This window comes from Lissotriton helveticus, chromosome 2_1, assembly GCF_964261635.1.
Source record: "Lissotriton helveticus chromosome 2_1, aLisHel1.1, whole genome shotgun sequence".
NCBI lineage: Eukaryota > Metazoa > Chordata > Amphibia > Caudata > Salamandridae > Lissotriton > Lissotriton helveticus.
In genome coordinates, this window is record NC_136059.1 from 1,173,615,969 (window position 1) to 1,173,641,584 (window position 25,616).

Genomic DNA, 25,616 nt, shown 5'->3' on the forward strand with positions numbered 1-25,616 from the left:
TAAAAAGGAATTTGGTGGTAAACATTAAGAAGACAAAATACATGGTCTTTAATGCTAACTCTATAAACTGTCCTCATCCAAGAATGGATGATAGACCTTTGGAGAGGGTCCCTATCTTTGACTATTTGGGTCTAACTTTAAACGATAAAATGGGGTGGAGACCCCAAATCAATAAAGCTAACTTAAAGCTAACTCAGGCTATTGGGGGGATTTTAAAAGTCCATTAGAGTTGTGCATCACAGGTTATAGGCCCCCCGCTAGAACTCTACAAAGCCCAAGCTAAAGGAGCAACTGTTTATGGGGCAGAACTATGGGGTCATAGTCTATCGAAACCCCTTACAATAACAGAAAATACATTTTAAGACAATTTTTTAATCTGCCCAAAAACACACCTCAGGTACCACTAAGGATGGATCTGGATATCCTCCCAATTGCGGACTTAATCTCCTCACGCCCATTGCTATACTGGCGTCAGCTATGGAGTACCCCAGAGTTGGTCCACTTTAGGGAGGAATTAAAAGTGGTAATGTTAATTATGGGGGCTGGTAGTATACCCTGGTTGTCCTTTGTAAGGTATACCCTTCGTGCAATAGGGAGGGAGGATTTATGGACCACACCTGAGGAATCGTGCATAGCTATCACAAAGAAATCTCTAGCTAGTGCGTTGAAAGAGCACAAATTTACAAGTATTTTATTGACAGTTAACCCCTCTAGTTTAACCTATGGGTTTCTGGATTTTAAAGCCCATTATAAATTTGAGCTGGTGTTGGACTCAATACAATCGCCATTAACGAGGAGATTGTTTTTGCAATTTAGATAAGGGACGCTCCCGCTTTATGCGATAACGAATAAATGGATGGGCGCCACCCCTTGCCTACGCCCCGGAGGCCTAGTGGAGGAAGAAACTGTAATCCATGTGTTGTTCTTCCGCGAGGCATACACGCAGGCAAGGCTTAAGTGGGTTATTCAACTCTGCAGAAACCTGGGTATTAGGAATTATATAGAATTTTATAGGATCCTAAAATCAGATACTAACCCGGTTTATGTTGTTGCAATTTAGAAATTTCTCTTTGCTATGTGGTGTAAACGGAGGTATTTAGTAAAGTAGTCTTATGATTATATGCAATACCAGCTTCTACTTGTCACTTTGTGATATGTACTCTGTAATTATTATGTGTAGGTACTTGCTGAACAAATTATGTGAAAATAGCAACACCTGCTAACTCGCTGCTATACTGATCCTGGGTGTTGTAAAAATATTGAATATGAATTGTTTTTTAAAATATTTTTTAGTTTAAATTATATTTTTAATACACCTTTTAACACCTTAAATTCCCATAATGATGTTTTTTTATATCTCTACCTACCAATGTGTGATCTTATATTCATTCCTATGATTATTATCCAGTTCATTTGATGTCTTTGACTTTTTCGCTTGATGCGGATTTTAATGTGTTGTAAATTTACATGTGCTTTTATGGCTGTAATGGGCACAATAACGTTTTTTGATGATGATGAATATAAATTATCTGAAAAAGAATGTCAATTTGCTTCTAATACAGAAAAACATGAACTGCCTGTAAATGAGCGGTGGGAATATTTTATAATATATCAGAAATTATGAAAGCACAAATGAAGCACATTTTGTTTTGTAATTCTAAAGTGTGATAGAAACAATGATTAGGATGACTACAAATATTGGCAATGCACAAAAGATAAATATAGTGTTGTATTACAGTATTTGTATAGCGCTTAAAACGCGTTTGTGGGGCACTTTTTGTTGCCCCTTTGTGGGGAACAGAAGCATTTACCAACATGGAAAACAAGCTACACAATAGAGGGTGTGTGGTTGGAAGGGTGTTGTCTTTGTTTTGTGATTCTATGTGGTATGTGTTTCCAAGTCGTGCGTGATAACCAAGAGGTGCAATTATCGTGTTACGGGACGGAGTGCATAGCAGTGTGGAGGATAATTAGGTGTGAGAGACACAGAGGCACAGTTTATGTTTTGTCAGCACGCTGGCAGCTTTGAACTGTTCTGCATGTCCCTTTATGGTTTTTCTGATGATGATAAGATGCTTAGCTGGTTACAGCACTGGTTTGTCCAATCAGATATTTTGTGTATAGTTGTTGTCCTGAACTGGCATGGGTGGAGGGAGAGAGAGAAGAGAAGAGATCTGCAGGAATGGGCATTGTTATTATCATCCCATACCTGAGTGACATTCTTAGATGCAAAGAAGCAGCCATAGTATATAAATATTTGCGACCTGTAGCTGTGGACTAGATTAAAGTCCTCCAATTGACCAGAAGTGTGTGACAGGGCTCTTCAGTTATTCCATGCCTGTTCATTTGGTGATGGCTGGGTTTTTGGCTGCACAGTACTAGTGACAGACAACCCTTGTAGCAGATATGTCTTATGTGAATGCCGGAGTTATAAGTTAGAGTTGGCAGCCGATCGCTGTGTGTTATGGTATTAGTAGTAGTGTGGGCCCAAAACATTACATAGGAAATTATATATTTATATAATACACTGGTGAACCATAGGTCCCCCCCTCCCTAACTTATCTGCCTATCAAACGTGGTCTGCTGGTTGGATTGTTTCCAATCTGTGGACTGCAAACCGAAGATTGAGTTTGATAGTGTAATTGTCTTTCTGTGTTCCTTTGCCAGGATGTGTGGTGGTGTAGTTGTCTTCAAACTGTCTTCTGAAGTGTATATGCTCCTGGATGCTTCGAATGCTGGCTGGTAGTGAGTTCCAGAGTTTGACAGCTTGTACTGAGAAACCAGTTTTCTATAGTAAAGTGGTACAATGATTTGTGATGCAAGCCTAGAGCACAGTGTTCTGTTTTGTTTATATGTATTCAATGTGTAGGTATAGCTGTCCTTTTCCTTGGGAGTCCCTGTGGACTATGTAAAGAGCAGTGGTCAAGATGGAGAAGATGTCTTGTACCAGCATTTTGGATGGGTTGTATCTTATGCTGAACGTGGTAGACCAAGGTTTCTGACTTCTATTTATATTGTTGGAGGGGCTTTATGTTCCTTAGGCCATATGGCAGTAGGCTGGTGTTTTTGCATTGTCTGCAGACCATTATCTTTGATATTGAGCTTTATGTAGTTATTCGTCATCCATGTGTTTATGCCCTGAAAGCAGTCACTAAGGGGATGATTACAATTGCGGGGAGCCACCGGCAGGCTGTCGGTGGCAGTCTCCGCGCCATCGCAACCAACTTTACCACCCGCCACATTATGATGGCGGGCGGATGTGTGGCGGTCATAAAGACCGACCGCCACAAATCCAACAGGCTCCTTGAGCTCGCCGGTGCGGCAGAGGAGCTTGTAGTCCCTACAATGCTGGCAGTGCCTACCAGGCCCCGCCGTAAGGATTATAATGTCCCTTTCTGCTTGCTGTTTCATGGCGGATTACCCGCCATTGAAAGGGGGGTGGAAAAGGACATTTGGGGCCCATAGCGGGCTTCCCTTCCCCCTGGCACTTGGTTGTGAGTGTTGTGGGGCACCTACGGTGTCCCCCTACATCCATGTACCATGTGGCAGGCACCGCATGGTGCCTGCCACGTACTGCAGGGATATGTAACATGTCCGGTTTTTACATTGCGGCGGGTGCTGCAGCGAGCAGCACCCGTCGCAACGTAAAATATAGACATTGCGACAGTCGTGGTGGCGGTCGCATTGTAATGCCTACTATGGGACCATCAACAGCATGTCGGGCGGTCAAAATCCCCGATACATTGGAGGATGGACTGAAATCCGTCAGCCATAGTAATCAGCCCCTAAGTTTTAAATTGTAAATGTTGTCAAGGCAATCCATTTAAAACATTATTTGGGTGTCATCTGCTTAGGTATACCAGTGAAGTTGAATGATTTAATCAGGTTTGGTGAGGGGATAGGCGGATGTTGAATAAGAGAGGGTTTATAATGGACCCCAGAAGGCTGCCACAGTGTTGTGGGAGGAACTGATGTGAAAGGTAGCACCAACACTAGTTTGAAGTCACATCTGAGAGGCCAAGAATTCAATGGGCTTCAGCTGAACTCCCTTCTCACTATTCATATGTGATATGCCAGACAAGAATTTGCTGTGTGAAAAGATTGCATAACTGTTTAGGACTCTGAGTCATGTTGCTCTTAAGCCAGCAACGCTCATAGCTTTTCCTATTCCTGATACATAAGTGGTTGTCACTACCAAACACTACCAACTATTTAGAAGCCATGTCTAATCAGGAGAGCTTCAGATTCCAATATGTCATAGTGCTTTATATAACATAGTGGGCTGGGGCAGAGTTCATCACAAGTAAGGTGCAAGTTACATTTGGCTGACATTGCTGCAGCTTACACTGGCCTGTTGTGAAATATGGCCTAGTGAGATACTAAATCTGCTGTAGAAATCTTTATTTTGCAGGAGCCAGGATAGTTTTCTAGGTTAATGTGTCTTCTACAGAGGGTTGCAAACACCCTAATTAGCAGTAGCCTGCAATGTCACAAATTGGCTGCTTTACCGGATTATCCATCTTTCAAAAATTGTTTTATATCTAAATAAGTCTGACAGGGTAACACACTGAGGATTCATCTTCTTGAACCAAATATTGTGGAAACAGTTATCAGGACATCTGAGGCAGCAATCATTTGTATTATACTTGATCTCGCTAGACATCTCTGCAAAATAGTGACTACCATTTTTTGACTTTTATATATTGTAATCTACGATCTGTGTAATATTCATCTGCTTTTTTAAATTTACAGACTCCTTTGAAATTCTGCTTTCTCTTTATCTAATTTATGGTAATACCAAATGAATTACAGCTATGAGGTTCTAGGTAATTATTGTACAAAATGCATAAATCTTAGTGAACATTTGGGGTTCCATTTTTATTGGGAGAAGTGTGGAAACATTGGTTGGTGGGGATTTTATGGATTCTCGCAGCTAGAAAGGGAATAAAAAAGTGAGAAGTACAGAGATGATAGACACAAATATAAAGTTGTTTCTTGAAAAGAAGAGGCGAAGGAGACAAACAAAGGAAATTGAATAGAAAAAGCAAGAAAGAGCAGGCGACAGTAAGGGGAAGATTGATGCAGCAGCAAACAGAATGGGTTATTGGGGAAAAGACTGAGAGAGGCAGTGGGAACAGAGATTAGGAGTTGGGAAGAGGAGAAAGGAGAGAGAAAGTAAGAGAGAGTGTAAATGAGCAAAATGAGAGCTTGATATGTGTGAAGAAATGGTGATTAGACATTTTTAATTGAATATATACCTCTTTTTGTTTTGGCCAATATCCCTGGCCCAATATGATCTCAGTTCACAATTTAGCACTTTAGTTTTTAGAAGGTATCTTAGTGTAAGGTACACAAATCACCTTACAATACCATTCCTTAAAGTCATATGAAGGGCTAACCATTGCTATTTGATTCACATTGCTATTTGCAAATCACTTAACAATGCCACCCCCTGGACATTTGTTAGTATATGCTCTTTGTGAGAAGTGCTGACACCTCTTTTAATGCATATCAGCTATGTCTACATTTGCCGATATAGTTGCTGGAAAGTGCAACCTAAATGCTGAGAAGCCCATGTTATGGAGGTGATATGGTTTTCTTGTGTACATTTAAATACGGCTGTCTCTTAACTGTTTCATAACAAGAAGCTTTGCTTTTATTTGCACCTGTAGTGATGCCGAACAATTCCTCAGCAAGTAAGCATTTTACATTTCTAGTGCTGATGGCAGGCTTCATGCTTTCTATGTTGGCCACCCAGAAGAGTGTATGCTTGCTCAAGCAATTGTAGGCCCATAGAGGGTGCCACCTTGAGGATTCTATGCAAGGAGTCTACTGCATGTGAAACAGAGGAGAATAGCCCTTATTCCAGAAGTGGAGAACGCTGTAGCATCTAAATGGGGTGTGCCATGCAAGCATTATCAAAGTGAAAGGTTATCACAGTACAGGATTCTTGATGTAAACAGTGAAACCACCACTGCTGGTCAATTGGAGGGCTTTAATCTAGCCCACAACTGCAGGTCCCAAATATTTATACACCATGGCTGCTTCCTTGTATCTCAGAATGTCACTCAGGTATGGGGTGATAGTAGCAATGCCTTAGAGGCAGAGTTTCAGCCTGTCCATCTATGGCTCCTCTAAGTGGAGATGCAGTTAGTGTCTTCAGCCAGGACACAGACCTCAATGGACCTCAATGGGCCCACCCCAGGCTCACACATTCACCTATCATTTACCATGCCTACCTGTCTTGCAGGTCAATGTATGACAAAGGTCTTCTTTTGTACAACACATTTTGCACAACCAGCTTGAAACTGAGAGGGGTGTATGCCAATGTAGAAGCCTGCTTCAAGTCAATGCAATTTCGACTGTTGCTATTGAAGTAATTGGGCTATTCTCTTTCATCACAACCTTATAGTGAAATTCATTGTGGAACCTTCCCAACTTTCCCTGTAAAATGACATTTAAATTCTATTTGGCTTTCACAATTGTTGTTGCCCTAAAAAGTTTAACACATTGTGGTTGCCACTAATTTTCTAAAATGTTACTTATAAAGTTAGCTAGAGTTAAGAAACTCCACACTTTACATAGCAGATGAAGTTCCCTAACTTTATATGAGGCAAGGTTTATCCCTTTGTGTCTTCTAGGTGTGTTGATTTCTGATGTAGAATGTCCCAGGTAGAATATCCTCCAGCAAATAAATGTTGAGTGTAGGGGCTGGGCATCCACCATCTCAGGCAAGAAGTGGTGAAGACAGGGTTCTGAGTTGAGGCCAACTTAAAAAATAAAAACTTCATAAGCTTTGAATTTCACGAAGCCTGAACATTTTAGAAAATGCATAAAGTTGTGAGTCAGTCAAATTTACAACATTACACCCTTCCGATTTAAATCCTATCTAATTGATAGAGTTCAAAGTTGGATTGTGGAAAGTTGATAGTACATAGGTGGAGGTAGGAATAGTAAATCTATACTTGCTTATATGTACTTTTCTTTCAATTTTCTATCCTTGATATTCTTGTATTACGACATTCTAGGGGTCAATATTTAGTAGTACAACCAGTATTTGGGAAAGAATGCACCTACAGTACACAGCTTTAATGTTTGCCATAGTTGATAGCCATGTCCCTCTAAAAATATACTCCTGGCTATGGGCCTGGCTCACTTCCCGCAGCACAGTGAGACTGGTGTACAAGTCCAGGTATACCTGTTGCACTTAGGGGTTCTGCTGCATTAAACCACAACGTGAATAAATTAACCTCTGACACTGGTGATCACTTGGGGAAATTGACTGATTTGAATATGGCAAGTCTCTGTCAAGGATGGAAAAGCGAACAAAAATGAGGTGTGAAATGCAGCCCGAGTGATTCCCAGTGGCGGATTATTCAAGTATTCTTTTGATCACTTTTTTGTTTGTTGCTGTAGTGTATGTGGGAGTTTTAAACAACTTCAAGACTGGATGGTGGCAGATGAACTTGGGGTGTATTTGATAGTGCATTTTCTATCAGCATAAAGAGATAATATGTACTTATAATATGCCCTTTTAAAAAACTAACACGTTTTACACAATCATGAAAAGAAACACTTCAATAAGTGATTGAAGGAATTAAATATGACCCATATAATAATGCACTGTTGTCAAATGTGTAGCCCTTCCATCCATTATGATTCACCACATTGTTTATACTTGAGCAACCACTTAATTATGCAACATTTTGAATTTCAAAAAAATTCTCTCAAAACTGTATGAAGTGTTTGTGGTTTTGAGGTTGAATCTCGTTCTGAAAACTAATAAAAAATGTAAGCAAATAGATAGAAATATTACACAATACGCAAAATGTAGTTGCCATAACGAGTATGTTTCACATGGAATTTCACTCCTGGTCATTTTTATTTTTTACTTATTATTATTTTTTTTTTTTTTAGGAAAGATCAACAGCTTTCACAAAAATTCTATTCCAACCAAGAACTCCCTCAAACACACTTTTTTTTAAATGTGACGAAACAAACTCAAACCAAACCTTGTAAATATTAACTAACAATTCAAACAGAGCACACATCTGACCCCTTACCATGAGCCCTAGCACATCAAAAAATGGGTTTGCTTGTAAGTGTGCCCCTATGACAACAGGTGTTAAAGAATCATCATGTACAACAACTCCACAACATGGTTCATGTTCTTGGGCCAAAAGTGTGGCGTGTGCAAATTCACGTGAACGTTTGGCGCATTTTCAAATTGATCTCCTACCGTGTTTAATTTGTTTCTAATCAATGCTTTTTTTTCTTTTTCAGAGCCATGATCATATTTGCCCAGAATCTCCAGCTGTGTCCCTTTGAAGAGCAAGCACAAAGGGTTAAATATGTGACAGAACTGGCAGAGATTTGTGCTAAAGGGGCATTGAGAGGAGAATGCGGACAAACAGTGGTATGGAAAGATGTTATTTTTTATGTCGTTACTCCGACTTAAGTGTCAATTACATAGTTGCTCAGGAACATATTTTCCACTTGAACAGGAGCATACTACTTACCAACCAGGCCCCGAGTAGATTAGATAACCCATCATGATACCTTGTATGGAACTGTCCAAGCTGCACAAAATGCACCTTGCTAAGAGATATTTTTAGTGTGCTACCCCCCAGATGCATCAAGCATCCATTTTGCGATTCCTTATTAGCGGAAAATAAGGAATCGCTAATAAGGAATAGCAAAATGGTATGCAAGAAGAAATCACTTTAAAAATAGCGATTTCTTAAAATTCCTTAATTGCGATTCCCAAATTGTGAGTCGCAATTAAGGAATACCTCCCTATTCATTCCTATGGGCCTAGAGGCCCATAGGAATGAATGGGAAGAATTTTCAATTTGCGAATCGCAATTAGCGAATCGCAAAATGAGAATGCGATTTCAAGGGTGCAGGGGTGTCCAAAGGACACCCTGTTGCACCCCTGAAATTGATCTGTGCACATATGTTGCGCACACACATGCCCTTAGGGCATGTGTGTGCACAACATGAAACTTTGAAAAATGAACCTTAGTGCATTTTTCAAAGTTTTTGCAAATTACCATGAAGTTGTACTTCATGGTAATTTGCAAGCCCTATTAGCGAAATCGCTATTTTTTAAACTTTAATGCATTTCATTTAAAAAATCTCAATTTGGGATTCCTTAAATGCAAGTAATCGCAATTTAGCGAATTCTCAATTTGCGATTTTTGCATTTGGGATGATGCATCCCAAATGCAAAAATACTGGTCGCAAAGGGGCAGATTCTGAGAATCTGCCCCTTTGCGAGCGGTTTTTAGCTTCATGCATCTGGGCCTACGTAGTTTGAAATACATACAAAATATAAATCAGTATAACTGCCTGGTGAATTAAGCATACCCCTTAAAGAACAATCAATAAAACGGCCAGATGTATTGTTTGCACTAAACTGGAAAACCGGTTAAGATCTGATTAACAACAAATTGTTTTAGTAACGTTGACATTTTGTCAATGGCAAACAAATGTGGAGGTAAGAGTTAGCACCTAACATTTATTAGGGATATATTGTAGAGCTGTTTTTACTGCTGCTGCCAGGTTTCTTTAAAAAACTCAAGGCCTGAATCACAAAGGTTTGAGTAATTTGACATTTTTGCGTAAGTTTACAACAATTTAGCTATTCGCAAATCAGAGTGTAAGATACAATTTTGGAGTAAATGTACCCTGGGATTTTGTGAACTGCCAAAAAGTAGTAAACTTATGCAAAAGTGTAGATTATTCAAAAGTCACATTTGTGGAAAGTCGACCTCTTCATCCCTGCATTTGACAAATCTCAAAGGCTCCTTTCTATGTGCACCACTCCTAGTCAGCTGTGGTCTACACCTCCAATTTCCAGATATTTCTCCCCTAAGCTAGCCATATCTGGAGGGACCCACACCATATTCAGCAAAATCGCAAGAATTCTGTCCATGCGGCGTTTAAGCACTCTCTTCACATATCCTTCTCTGGCAATGCTCACAGAATCTGGAATTAATTCTTAAGAAATTAAGAAAACTCTTTCTTTTCAGATCTCTGCTGTGGAACATGCTCCTTTGTAAGCATCTGCACCTGCATGTTTATTCTCACCACCGCTGCATACCATTTCATTGCAGTTCTCTGTACTCCAACCGCTGGGTGGTCCCAGTATCCTGAGACTCTTCTCACACTATATTTATCACTCTGTCTTTCAAGCTACGTTGTCTGTTTCCTATTAAGTTACGTCTTTAATTCTTCTATTACACATTCAATCTTATTAAAGTCTTCCAACTCCTATTTAGATTATTTTGTCTCTATAACGCTAATGTCAAAATGTGTCTGTTTTCGATGCAGGACGCCTGCATGAGTGATCGGCCACTGTTTGCGGCCAAAGTGTTTGATGATGATGATTGCGATTTATTATACACACAACTACTCCAAAGCGTATCCCGGCATGACACCAGCTAATAACAGAATAACAATTCGCAGAATCTGCCCCTTTGCGAATGGGAAAAAGCCTTTTGGGATGTATCATCCCAAAAGGCAAAGTCAAAATGCGTAATCACAATTTTTGCAATTACTTATTTTGCAAAAGCATTTAGAGAATCGCAATTTGCACAGCTCTTTCATTTTACATTGAGTAGCCTGCTCCTTCATGTTGATGCTCACACCATGCATCCATTTCAGTTGAAATGTACATGTGTATAACTTCTGTAGGGTTTTTAAATTTGCTACAGTATTTCTTTAAAGATTGAGCTCTACTTCCAAATTTACCAGGGCTTGAGCCAGAAATTCCTTGACATGTTAACATCCAGCCAGGAAGCCCTACTCTCAATTTACTACTTTGGAGCAGACAATGCCAAACAAGACTCTCTCTCTCTCTCTCTCTCTCAATCTCCTGAGCGGGCGGAATTTTAGCAATGACCAAAAGGGGCAGCTCTTATGTTATCAAAGCCCTTGTGCGTTAATAGGGAGTGTCCTGGCTTCACCCTACACTATGTAGTTAATTCACAGAAATGGATCCTTCTTCCAACCATTACTTTCTAAAGTGACTAGTTCTCCATATCCCGATGCTAAGGTTGCATGAAGAGGGGTTGGGCTGAGGGGTTTGTTTGTTTGGGATGAGGGGTTTGTTTGCTTCTGGTTTCGATTAGACATTTGAAATTCAACATGTATGGCCACATTCTTCATTTTTATTCAATGGGATTCACTGGTCCTTTTTCTCCTCATCCTCTCACGTGAGGTTTGTACCTAGTCTAATCAAAATTTGGAAAAGCAGAATTTGGTGCTGCAAGCGAGTAATTTTTTATTCCATTTATTTTAACTGCTCCTAATATATTTTTATCAGTCAAATTCGTTTGCTGCTACTGGGTATTTGTTATTTAAGAACAGAGGTGTCAAAGAGGGTGGACTTGATGATGTTTGAATTACCTACTATCATTCTCAATTACACTTCTTTTCTTCTACATTTCTTCTTTTCCAGTCCTATTTCTATCCTCCCTCATCCCAGACTAGACATTGGTACACCCATTGAGCATCTTACAAGCAGGACTTCTTAGAGAGACAGAGTGAAGCTACTCACAGATCTCTTTAAGGAAGGGGCTTTCCTTTTGTGCATCAACATAGCAATGATGCCTTGCAAGCAAGGGCATTTGCCTCAATAGTAAAGAATCAACAAAACAGGGCATCAGGAAGCCTTTCACATCCCTGGGCATCAGTGCGAATATATCTGTAGCATTGTTGATTGTTGCACGCCTGCATCTGGTAAATAATAAAGGGCCTGCCAAAGATAGCATGACTTACTTATTGGTAGGTCTGGATGAAGAAAAATCGAGTTTGTGTGGTTAACGGCAGAAATGCTCATCCCCGAGTGGCCAAAACAAGGAGGCCATGAAGAGGGGCGTAGCTGTGTCAGTAAGATTGGGAGTGTGTGAGTTTCAGATTTTTCAAGCATTCACAATGGCATATCGGCTAAATACATACATGAGAAAGCAGGGCATGAGAGAGATTAAGGGTCAGTGGGAATGGAGAGGAGTGCTTATTGTAAGCAATACTTAAAACACAATATTTTTTTAAATAACCAACATTTTTCATTTTTAAGAACTTCAAAGCAGAGAGGTGAGAAAGTGTGTGTTAGACCCAGCAGTTTCAGGCTGGCTGAAACGCATCAGAGCCAGTCAGAATCCACCATTCCAAATAGGATGAGTACAATACACTTGTCTGAAAACCAGTGCTCACCCTCAAGTAGCTTGGCCCGAGCAGCCAGGCTTATCGTCAGGGCTCGAGTGTTAAGTACTGACACAACAACACCCCTGGCAACACCACAAAAGACTCAACACTGTATGTATAAAAACACTTATTATATTACATACACACACTGAAATCAAAATGAGATACACATTACATATACACTCTAGAGTCATAAGCAATTGTCAAACTTCTCTATTGAAAAGTGTACATTGTATGTACACTTTAAAGTTATATGTAATTGTTGGAGATTCCTATTGGAGAAAGGTCAAAGAGTCATCACTCTCTGACTACGCCTCTTGACCCAGCCTCTCAGTCCTTCAACTCCACCAGCCAACTATACACGTTGACCCAGCTAGCGCCCTGTTGACTTGACAGTTGGAATCACCTAATACGGAGAGAAACAGTTACTTAGTTTCGTCCATTCGAATTAGACCTCCAGGTGCCCAATGGCAACTGCACGAGTGTGGGATTACTATTCCCGTCATAGACAAAAAGTTGTGACACAGAATGCTGGTGTGCTACCTCTTCTGGGGAAATAATTTCTCCTCAAGCAAAGGTGTGACGTGCCATTACGCCCGGACAGTCAGCTGCAGATACCCACAAGGCATACGAAACCCCTCAGGTCTCATCACAGTGTTTTCCACAACAAAGCACCCTGTGGCATGAGTCCAGGGGGAGGGAGCCAATAACCTCGGATAGAGACCGCAATGTCAAGCACTGTTGTCCTCCTGATCTGGTGGCGAAAGTCAATCTCAGCTCTTGGATCAGGCTCCGCCAACACCCCTCGGACACAACATGCTCTGGAGAACAAGTGAGCACAGTCCCCTGGTTGCAAGGATGGGTCTCTCAGTTTCTGCAAGCTTTCCCAGCACTCCTTGAACTCCTCACGTCCCAGCACCTCAGATGGCTGCTAATCCTTGCACACACAAGAGGCAGAGGTCTACCGTTTCCCATGAACCCCTAGTTTATGTCCCTCTATTAGGAATGCACAGATATGGCTGTCCCCCTAGCATCCAGTTGTGAATTTGGAGACAGGCCGCCCGGCGCACAGAGCAACACACATCAAAATGCCCACTGTCCGAAAGTGACATTTACAGCACAGTAATGTTGAACTCTCTCCCAGTACTGGAAAGGATTCACCATTATGAACTCATCAATACCAAACACTATACTGTTACTATTCTGCCATTAGGAAATAATGATTGACAGCCTTTCCCTACACCCCCTCATGCTAATCAAATGCGAGAAGCAGGTCCCATCGTACCAAACACACCATCCGATGTCTTTCAAAAGTCTTGCAGGTAACGCATACACACACCTGACCAACCTCTTCCCAGTACCACATCCTGTCATCAGGGAGAACTCCGATTTAGCAGAAGACATGCAGAACCTTGAAACATAGCTTTCTAAATTCCAAACCAACTAATAGTAGCCCGTTCATACAGGCGCCACCAGGGCAAACCTGTGGCACAATCGATGAGCTACTTCCATGGATGGCACAGGCAGGCCCATGAGGCGCATTCGAGATATATGCCCCTGGTATAGGTCTTACCCCATGACAAGGGACTTACAGCTAACTTGAATCAGCCCATAATATATACAGTGCTCCACAGCATGTATATGATGAGCACAGCGCTTTGACACTGCACAGCACTCAAATCCTAAGGCTAGCATCCAGATTAGGGGAAACTGGAGAAAAGAAAAAAAGGTCCAGGTAAGGCACTCTAGAAAGGGCCATTTCCAGCACTTTCCTCACCCAGCCAAAAGCCAGCACTCAAATCCTAAGGCTAGCATCCAGATTAGGGGAAACTGGAGAAAAGAAAAAAAGGTCCAGGTAAGGCACCTTAGAAAGGGCCATTTCCAGCACTTTCCTCACCCAGCCAAAAGCCAGGGGAGTTAAATAAATACCTTGACAAACTTCCCTGCACCGAGTGATAGGCCCTGGAAATGGCCCACTTCCCCTGGTAAAACCTGCCAACTCTGCATCCCCTGGAACCTCATCTTATCCATCCCACCTTTTCTCTGGGCCCACCAAGCCTCCCCTAGGAACCCCCCCACAGGCTCAACCCAGTGCTCCTGTTAGCCTGAAGGGTCTGACTCCTGTCCTCGCCTTAGTTCTCCGGTAAGTAACCCAGAAAAGGGCACTTACAACCACCAGTATCCAGGACCAGGTTCCTACCCACCCCAACTGGGGTAATTCTCTGGGGGGTGATCGACCTGAGAGCAGCACCTCCGCTATTCTCTCCCCCTATCATTAGCTCAGGAATGTCTCCTGAGCCTGGTCCTCCATGGTGGGGTCACAACACTGTTGTTGGATAGAGTCTGGACAGGGATGATCTTTCTACCCCGATCCTCTTGCTAGGAAGTTCCACACCCCCTCTATTGAAGAGGGGTACCCCCGTATCCTGAACGGGGGTGATGCATGTGTCAGCCACCTCCCTCGTTATCGCTCGACTAGGGAAGACCCTTCTGTTGATGGCATCCTGATATTGCCCTGACTCCTCCCCGGGTGCTCCCGCCTGGAGTACACCGCACCCTGGGGATGGGTAGTAGGAGTGCTAGACCTTGGTCCACCCCTACTCTCCCTTCTCCATTGAGAAGAGATATGGCCTCCCCAACCACCCAACTCCACGGGCAATTACTCATTCTTATACGTACCATCCTTACCCCTGATGAGGGATGACTGGAGCCATCCATGTTAGGTTCCTCTTCTAGTGCCTGTCCAGCCACTGCACTTGACCCAGTTGATATACGGACACCACCTAGTCATGACCTAGCCGTCTTGGCTTGGAAATCCAACCCTGCTGCACTCAACCCCAGAGCCAACATCCCTTTTCTCGCCTCCATGCCATGCCTTCTCTCTGCTCTTGCCCTTCTGCATTCCCATTGGAATCTACTGGGCTCCATCACAAGCCCCCTTTCTCTCCGCCTGCACCCCAGTTTCCTGAACAACTGACACTTAGAGGCAACACTGCTACCTGCCCGGGGGTGCCACACCCCATCCCTGTAGTTCTTGATTTTGGAAAGCTTCAAGAGGGGTACCCTGTCCTTCATTTTCCGCAACTTCACTCTCCTCTGAATCTCTAGCTGCACTTCTGGCCTCCAGTCAGGCCCTCCGTGACTTTTGTAACACCCCCTTAACCCAGCAGCCTTTAAAAGAACACAGTGGGTCTGTGTGGCATCTCCTGAGCTGGGTCACCACCACGGGTTCCCATTCCTGCTAAACTCCCCACAGCAAGTATCACGGCTAGCTCTTCAAACCTAGACATGACTGGTGTGCACACAGAAAGGTTTCCAAATTAAAATGGCAAACCACAGCAAAAACAAACAACACTTCTAGGCAAGAAAACGATATTGTACATCAGACTCGTAGCGGACAACTGTGTTGGTTGGGTTTGTTCCAACCTACGTCCTATCCCACCGCTGCCACCAAATGTTAGAGCCAGTGGAGTCAGGCTTGCTGAGATGCCAAGGAGTGAGTCAGAATCCACAGTTCCAAATAGGATGAGTATGACACACTTGCCTGATAACCTGTGCTCACCTTCTGGTAGCTTGGTGCCGTGCAGTCAGGTCTATCCACAGGGCTCGAGTGTAAAGTATTGGCAGAATACCCTCCTCACAACACACTGGATTCACCACAAAAATACTCCACGCCATATGTATAAAAACACGTAGCTTTATATTGCACACAAACACTGAAATCAAAACGAGATACACATTATACTTAAGATCTACAGTTATAAACAATTGACAAACTTCTCTATTGTAATCAAAACAAAACACACATTGTATATATACTTTACAGTTATATGCAATTGTCGGACTTTCTTATTGCAGGAAGGTCAAACAGTCACGAGTCTCTGACTACGCCTCATGACCCAGCCCCTCAGTCCTTCAACTCCACCAGCCAATGGTACACGTTGGCCCGGCTGGCGCCCTGCTGACTAGATAGTGGGAACAACCAAACATGGAAAGAAACAGGTACTTAGTTTCATCCATCCAGATTAGACCTCCAGGCGCCTGACAGCACCTGCACGAGGGCCAGATCTCTATGTCACCTGTAGACAGAAGGTTGCATCCCAGGCAGCTGGTGCACTTCCACATCTGGAGAATTGTTTTCCCCTCAAGAGGAGGTGTGACCTGCCATATACCCCTGACAGTCAGCTGCAGATGCCCACAAGGCACACAAAACCCCTCAGGTCTTCTCACTGTGTTTTACACAATGATTCTTTGTCGATGTTCCAGCATCAAACCAGAGTAGTATGGCTCCAAATCCAAAAATGTTTCTACTTTTGGAGGCCAAAACTCCAGTAGGTATACCCAACATGGCCTTTGCAGATACAATCAATTCAAAAGGCCACCTTTGACATGCTCAGGCCCTCTATACATTTTGTACTGTCTGCCTTCCTAGCCCGGGAGGTTTGATCACAATCTTTAGTGGGGCCAAGACCCTGCTCCTTGTAGGTGAAAATTCCAACCCCACGGAACCATCCCAGAAAGGCCTCTCAGAATCAGAGGTTCACAGTTTTCCATGAACCACTAGTTTATGGCCTTCCATTAGGAATGCACAGATGTGGCTGTGTCACCCTAGCATCCACTTGTGAATTAGGAGACAGGCCAGGCACACAGAGTCAACCAATTTGAAATGCGCATTGTCCCAAAGTGACATTTCCAGCACCGTAATGTCAAGATCCCTCCCACTACTGGAGATGATTTGCCATTATGAGCTCATCGATACAAAACATTATACTGTTACTATATTGCCCATAGGAAATAATGCTCAACAGCGTTTCCCTACTCCCCTCATGGTAATCCAATGCGAGAAGCAGGCCAAATCATACCGAACACACCACCCGGTGTCATTCACAACTCTTGCATGTAACGCATACACACACCTGCCCAACCTCTTCCCAACCTGGCACCCTGTGACCAGGGTGATCTCCGATATAGCAGGAGACATGCAGAATCGTGGCACGTAGCTAAATGCCAAAGCGAGTAACAGTAGCCCCTGCACACAGGCCCCACCAGGGCAAACTTGTGGCAAAATCGATGAGCTGCCTCTGTGGATGGCATGACCAGTACAGCAGGCCCACAGAGGGTCATTCAAAATATATGCCCCTGATATAGGTTTTATCCCATAACAAGGGACTTACAGCGTACTCAAATCAGCCTATCATATATACATGGCTTCACAGTATGTATATGATGAGCACATTGCTTTGACGCTGCACAGTAGTGCCAAATGCTCTCATGTTCTAAGGTTAACACCCAGATTAACACGCTAGAAAGGTGGAAAGCACCCTAGAAAGAGCCATTTCCAATAGTGTGTATATGGTTTTGTCTGTATGTGCTTGTAACAATCCAAGGTGAAACCTGAGAGAAACCTCACCATACCCGACTGAAAGCACCTGTGTCCAACTGTTTAATACTGAACACATTTACTGTGGGGTGGGTGTAACACCCCTCCCCGGAAGTTGAGCCCCTGGCCTTTAATAACAATTTAGTGCCCATGTGGACATGTCTAGGACAGCCTCCTCCTTTTTTTAGAGGCATGCCACTCATACTTGCCTACATCCAACCCTTACAGGTCATGTACATGGGCAAATAACAGGGAGTTGGGTGCACATCCCCACCTCTTCACCAAATCAACAATGCCATTTAATTAAAATTACACCAGCGGTGGAACAAGGTTTTATGGGCCCTCATGCAAGCAAAGAAATTGGGCTTCCATCCCCTGGTTTTATGGTAAAAAAAGAGCAACTATTTAGGTAAAGTGAGCACCTCACACACCTAGGCCCTGCTGCTCCAACTACAGGACTATTGATATTCATGCCCCTGGGTTGCAGCTGGGAACATTTGGTGATGTACAAAGTTGCCCAGCACGACAGGCTTTTACAATGACAAGTAAATCATCATAATGGTTTGCGTCACTAAACAACACATGAGCAAAACCTTAGTAAAAACAAAAACTTGTGTGCGTGTGTTTTTGTGGGGAGCACACTTCTGAGCAAACAACAGAGACCACAATGTTTGAGATAAGGTAAACTTAATAGTAACATAAGCATATCTGCCAGAGTCAATGCATGCCACGCAAACATGCATCGACGGTGGTTATGTACCTTCACCCTAGCAAAAGATTATGCAGTGCTTAATTTGAGCAGGAGCTTTCCTGTGCTCAGCACTGGCACTTAATTGGTTTCCAGTGCTCAGCACCTAATTGTCAACACCACACTCAGGGCAGTCTGCCACAAGGTGGTGCTGCTCATGTAAATTAGTGATGAGCAGTATAACAGTTGTTTAGGAAAACAATATACATTAAAAAATTACTAATACCTGCCTCCCCAGCCATTCCTTTAACTTTGGGGGCCAGGAATAATCTGAACTGTTGCATATACATGTGAGAGAGATGGTTAGTAGTTGTTTTGATAGCAATGACAGGGGCGATGGGTAGTGCAAGCTACAGTTACCTCCTGGTAGGAGCCCTGACACTTAATATTTTACAAATTAAGCACTGATTATGCTAACTTGCTTCTTTGCTCACTAAAATACTCTCTAAAGACAACATTCAGAAAAGTGAAGCATGTAAGAAATATGTATGTTTTCCTCCAGATGACAGTTGCCATGGATGAAATGTGTAGACGGCCAGAAAATGCAGAGAAATACCCATGGCATGAAGACTGTTGTGGTAAAGCACGGGCAGACAGATATGCTTGCTTCACGGCGCATCAACTTACTGACCCAAATGCGGTACCCGCCTACAAGATACCGGAAGCCAGTGAGATCTGCAAGTCCCATTCGGAAGATAGCATCGCATTTAAACTAAAGTAAGTACTGCGGGCTTTGCCTTACTCCTGTTTCCCTTCTTCTATGACGCCTGCACTGCCACATGTCATCGATAGTTTCCTCATTAAAAACATGATGAGTGGGTGTATGGATTTTATGTGAAATGCTGAATCGTGTCTTCGTGTACCAAACACATTTAAAACACAATTTGGCTCTTGTTCGGTATTCTTATCATACATTTTAGTAACCAACACTCATGTTTGTTTGTAAACATCTGCTCTTGGTAATTTGATTAGATTTGCATGCGGCCATTTTGTGGTAACCATTGGACCCAGTTTTATTTACAGTTTCAGCATAAAGTCCATACTTGTAAACGGAGTGCAGTGAGCCCAGTTATAGAATTAGGGCCAAATGTATGAACACATAGATCTGGCCCATAATCTGCTGTGTGTAAAATCTGCCACAAATTGGATGGGGCAAATTTTGGCCTTATTTAAGCAACACCGATCTGAAGAATTCATGCACGATCTTATATAATTCCTCATTCCATGGTATGAAATTTTCAATCAGGTAGAAATTGAACACCCACTACTTACCTCGTGCCCCAGTAGCAGTGATTAACAGATGCTCTGTTATACCTGAAATGTATGGGTCATTTGTGATTGGGTACAAAGTGTACACTGAAATATCTATGGGCTCAAAACAAAATGTATAAATCTGTTTGTATTTTTTAATACAAGTATTTTATTTTCACAAGAGCAGTGAAAAACTCAATAATGTTGACTGCTTGGTTGTGATGGCTGCTGAAATCAATCTCCTTATTTCATAAGTCTCTTTTTTGGTCCCCGTCTGCAGACAGCTTTTTTTCTATTGTTGAAAGTCACCCTGCGGACCATACCAAAAACTTAGAGTGGGCTTTGGGCCAGTCTATTACTTATCATTGGATGGCTTTCTTGTAACCCTCATTAGGTTGCTTCCTATTCAATGAGTTTCTTTCCTCTTCTTGTTTTTGTCCCACCACTGAAACATAGCTTCTTTACCATCCTTTTGATTGAATGACTTGTATCCTTCCACTGCTTACATTAATGGAACTACTATTTTCTTTCCATTTCATCATTCCATCATGTGCATTTGTTTTCTTGCTGTTCTCTGCTTAAATCTCCATCCTCCCCCACAATGAGTGTTGCTCATCTGTTGCTTCCCCAACTACTCCCTGTCGATTTTTTTTAAAACCCCCCCTACAAATGCAAGTTCACTGTTCTCCCCCTCCCTATTGCTCCACTGTGCGACGGCACACCTCATTCTTATATTCTGCCAACCTCTTGCCTGGCTGTAACTGTTTGGCAACATTCACTTTTAAACAGCTCCGCTGCCCACTCCACCACTGCACATCAACTCTTCGGACACTACACTCCACCACTCCTTTGCCTCACCACAGATGTTTTTTTTTTACTTTTTCCCTTCCTTTTTGAGAAAGCCCAGCAGCTACAATCTTCTTCTGGGACACGATTTTTACATAAAGCGTTTGTGTGCACATTTAACCTATTTTTTCCATCCATTATTTGGTTAATTTAATAAACAAGCATTACCAATGCAATAGGTCTCGCATTTAGGCGAGTTTAAGCGATTGGCATTGTACATGACAATGCGTTTTATTTATGTTTTAAAAACCGTAACATAAATAAAAGGCATTGTCATTTACAATGCCAATAGCTCAAACTCACTTAAATGCGAGACCTATTGCATTGCAAATGCAAGGCATCACATTCAACGGGAAGGCGGGGGTGCGGTCGAAGGCACAGACAGCAGGATGGCGGGGGACAGGGAGGGAGAAGGCACGGACATTTGGGTAAACAAGGTATGACAGCGGGAGGGAGGGGGAGGTAAAGAAGGCACCGAAGCACGTTGTGTCTGCAGGAAGATAAACTGTAAAAGAAAATAGTGCGCAAGGTCTAAATAACACATATCGTGTAACAACTGAAGTAAAGGGGCCAGTTGTCATGGGAGGTGACAAATGAAGAAAGGCGGTACTAAGGAGGGACTAACAAACCTATTTTCAAATCAGAAGCCAGCATTAAGGACAGACAATAACACAAGCCAATATGCAAATATAGACTGAGAGTGGGCAATCATCTATTCACTACTCCACAATAACAAGTCATGCAGAGCAGCAAATAGCCTCAAAGAATGTGGACAACAACGTAATGGAAATTATTTCAACTCTGCTTTCGCAGCACAACAATGACCTCCTGGATCCCTCCCAAAATTACTTGAGGACTGGACAGAGTACGGAAGCAGTGCTTCTCGCAGTCACTAGGCAACTCTGTAGTGCCCTAGATGAAGGCTGTTCTTCAGCCCTGATCTAATTGGATCTGAGCACTGCATTTGATAAGTTGTCTCACAAAATCGTATGCAGTCTGGTGAGCGTTTCCTCTGGAGAACCTCTGCAGGGGGTCGCCGAACCACTGTGCAAGACAACCGTACAAGAATCAATCAAGTACACCCGAGATAAACCACAATAACAGCCAAGAACAAATAATGTACATGTCAAACGAGTTGCCAACACAATGATTTCCAAGTCAAACACTCGCCAACTCATAGTCAACACCACTAAAGAACAGTAAATATCCAGTCAGCAGGAATGCCAACTCCACCCACTGCCCAGGAACCTCAGGCCCACAGAGGTAAGCTGAAAAGGAATTGTGCAAGCAACTGGTTATGAGCCCAGAGCCTATCCCCGACAAGGTTTGCAGCAACAGCCTCACTACACCCTTATCAAACAGTGAACAGCAAGCCACTCCTCATTAAGCCAATACGGAACACACAAGTCATCCAGTTAAGAGTGGTATTCAATACCCCTTTCCACGCCACAGTCCGACAAAACAGCAATCACACAATTCATCTATCCACCTGTAATAATCGCCTCTTTAGATACTGGAAGCCCACCCCTAGAAAAGGAGGAACAAAGTATGCCCCTAGAGGGGTAACAAAAAAAGAACATTTCATCTATGCAGGAGTAAACCATGCCATACTGGGCAGCTCACGGGTTATCCCACCCATCCAAAGCAAAACAGCATGCCCAGTGCAAAATGAACCAAGTCTCACCATTACTCCAAGACTGTATGTGAGTGCCAACAACCATGTACAGCAACACCCATATCAATGGCAGTTACATGCACTGTATAGGACTTAGTAAGGAGTAGCCAGAGCAGTCACCATATGTCCCAAGGTCTCCGTTAGATGATCATGAAATCCAGAACTCAAGGTCCAAGCTGCACCATCTTTCCATACCTCATATACATCATGCCAAATGACTAGGAAATAAAGGTTAGACCTCTAACTTGCAACAACCATTCACAAACAGGAAAAAGTAGCAATCCTCCATGACCAAAAACAAAGAACTTCCTTTGAAGTAATTCACAATAACCAAAGTAAAAACTGGAATGCTATAGCATTCCACCTGCAAACTGAACTAAACGTGACAAATTTTAGAACTACTAAAACTTTTTTCTTTTTTCTAACCAACAACTCGAAAAGACAGACACTCACAACTACATCAAACCACACAAAAACTAAGCCCAATGCAGCAGAGCCATACACGTAAACAACTTTAAGCGTTATATAGGTACCACAGTCATTTTCATACAGAGGGTAATATTACACTTTACACAATTCATGCTCGGTTACTTAGTACGCTGTTTTTCATTCAGGTAGGCCAGTGCTTCGAATGCAATGAGATTTCCTTCTAAGTTAGTATCTTTGCAAGTCTTTTCAAACAATGTAACCCGCCATTACTTATTTTTAATACCATCCCCATTAAGATAGTACCTGCTCAAGACGAAAGATTTCTGCACAAAGCAACGTTTGGTGGTGTTTGGCAATATTACAGGTTTGTGCACCCTGTAAAAGAAAGAACCTCGAGCTGGCCTCTCTTGTGGAGAACATCTATCAGCAGACTGCCTACTCCAATGAATCCCATCTACAGTATCTGGTAACTGGGCTTCCGAGAGGATTAAAAAGGAACTCACCATCTTCACGAGGGCCCAGGAATATTTTACAATAAGGTGCATCCCGAGAGGAGGCAACGGCTGCGGGACTGGTGGAACAGGAAGGAAGTTCACCCCAAGGTGTGTGCGGAAACTGCTGAGTCATGGCTCCTCTGATGAGGAACACCACGGGCCCCAAAAATTAGTCTGGACAAATACTGCCGTCACTGCTGCTGTATGTGGCTGGTATAGCGGGAGAAGGGCATTCATCATGCACTAACAGGGTCAAAAAATTACACCCACGGAAACAGGCAGTGAAGAAGTGTGAGACGACTCAGCGGATGCACAACAGATGCAAAGGTAAAGCCAGGCACTCAAATAATGAGACCAACCCTTTCATCGTAATCAAAATAGTCAGTCAGTCAAACAACTTTATTTTGCCCATACAGCCATTAAAGAACATATAATTATACCGTTACATGTATTATAAAAACATATACTACACAAAAGTTATACATACAAAATACAAAATAGCCTTAGGACCGAAGGAGGTAGTATAATACAAGTTTTACAATGTTTTCTGACTCCACTACTACTGATCGCCCTGTTATTAACAACCTTAGATATCAATCTTTGCCTGGTGATCTATGAGCATGATTTTAAAAACATTTAAGAACAATTACAATATATACAGGTAAAAAAGAATAAAACAATAAAATAGCTCAAAAAAGGAAGGTTTCAAAACAGTTTTTCTAGCTAAAGAGTTGTGCAAACATAGCTTAGCAGCATAATTAATGGGTGGGCACAGTTTGAATAATTCAAAGCTCTATTTTCTTTATAAGGCCCCCACGTATGCACCACATCGTGAATAAAAACCTGGAAATGGCAAATAAAAATAGTGGGTGTGTCTCATATTTTAATAGCCTGAAGGCCTCAGTGTGGTGCCTAATCCTCACATTTCTGCAAAGCTGAAGCACCCACTTGGACCTTGGCCTTCTATAGGCGGGACAAAAAAGAAGGACATGGAGTTCTGTTTCTTCGGTCAAATTACACCCTGGGCAATCTAGTTTAATAGCTCCCTTCCATTTGTTTGTAAGTGCTCGGAGCGGGAGCACCCCATGTCTAAATTGAAGGAACAATTTCTTTGTCATAAAAGGTTGAATACTATCCAGGGCCAACTCTATCTTATATTGCTGTTTGACATCCAGAAACCTGGAGGTCAGACTGCTTGAGTTGGTGCTCTGCGATAGTTGGGCAAATTTATGTTCTTTATAGGCAAGGAATAGGGACTTTTTGGGAATGGAGGGACAGGTCTCTTCTGGTGTTAACCACATATTCGCCCTCCCCAATGCATAGCATGTGTTCCTAATGTAGGACTGCCATGGTATGTTCCCTGCTCGCAAGATGGTCATAACATCCTTCAATTCTCCCCTATAGTTTACTAACTCAGGGGTGCTCCAGAGATGGCTCCAGAATAGAAGTGGTTGAAAAGAAATTATGTCAGCAATGGGGCCAATACCCAGATCCATCCTTAATGGTGTTAAGGGGGTGCTCTTAGGGAGGCCCAACAGCTGCCTAAGAAAGGTGTTCTCTGTTAGATGGGCAGTGACCCCAGAGTTCTGCTCCATATAGTGACGCTCCCCTTGCCTGTGTTTTATATATTTCTGCAGGTGGACCTACCACTTTCTGAGTGCAGTTTTTATGTACTTTTAGGATACTCCCTATGGACTGTGTCAGTTTTAAATTAGCTTTTTTTACTTGGGTCCCCCAATCCATCTTATCATTAAGTGTGAGGCCCAAGTAATCAAAGATGGACACCCTCTCTAAGGCCCTGCTTTCCATTTGGGGGTGTGGGCAATTGATAGTATTAGCATGGAAGACCTTGTATTTAGTTTTTTGGAGGTTTATCTCCAAGTCCCTCTTCCGGCAAAATGAACAGAATTCCTCCAATACCAGCTGCATGCCCATGGGAGATTTAGACAGTAGAAGCTTATCGTCCGCAAACATTAAAGCTGGTATTTTGTGGTTTGCTAACCTCTGTGAATCTATGGCTTTTACTACCAGTAGAGTTTCAATTAAACCGTTTAAAAAGAGGGAGAACAGGGTTGGAGCTAAAACACATCCCTGTCTCACCCCTTTCTCTACAGGGAAGGGAGCTGTCAATTCCCCTTTTTACCATATCTTATTCTCGTATACGTATCCTGATACAAGCGCTTCAGCTGGTGGCATAGGTAGGCTGGTACTCCCATATCACGAAGTATGCCCCATAGCTGATCACGCTGCACCATGTTGAATGCAGGACTGGTGGAACAGGAAGGAAGTTCACCCCAATGTGTGTGCAGAAACTGCTGAGTCATGGCTCCTCTGATGAGGAACACCACGGGCCCCAAAGATTAGTCTGGACAAACACTGCTGTCACTGCTGCTGTATGTGGCTGGTATAGCGGTAGAAGGGCATTCACCATGCACTGACAGGGTCAAAAAATTACACCCACGGAAACAGGCAGTCAAGAAGTGTGAGACGACTCAGCGGATGCACAACAGATACAAAGGTAAAGCCAGGCACTCAAATAATTAGACCAACCCTTTCATTGTAATCGAAATAGACACACACAGG

At 42.7% G+C, this 25,616-nt stretch overlaps 1 protein-coding gene across 1 annotated transcript in view; it reads left to right on the forward strand.

Annotated features, from left to right (window-relative positions):
* LOC144818524 (serum albumin-like) overlaps window positions 1-25,616 on the forward strand; it is a 236,275-nt gene that overhangs the window by 14,294 nt on the left and 196,365 nt on the right. The window contains exons 3-4 of the mRNA XM_078676034.1: window positions 8,284-8,416; window positions 18,841-19,055. Of these exons, the coding sequence (XP_078532160.1) occupies window positions 8,284-8,416; window positions 18,841-19,055 (348 nt within the window). The remainder of the gene's footprint in view (window positions 1-8,283; window positions 8,417-18,840; window positions 19,056-25,616) is intronic.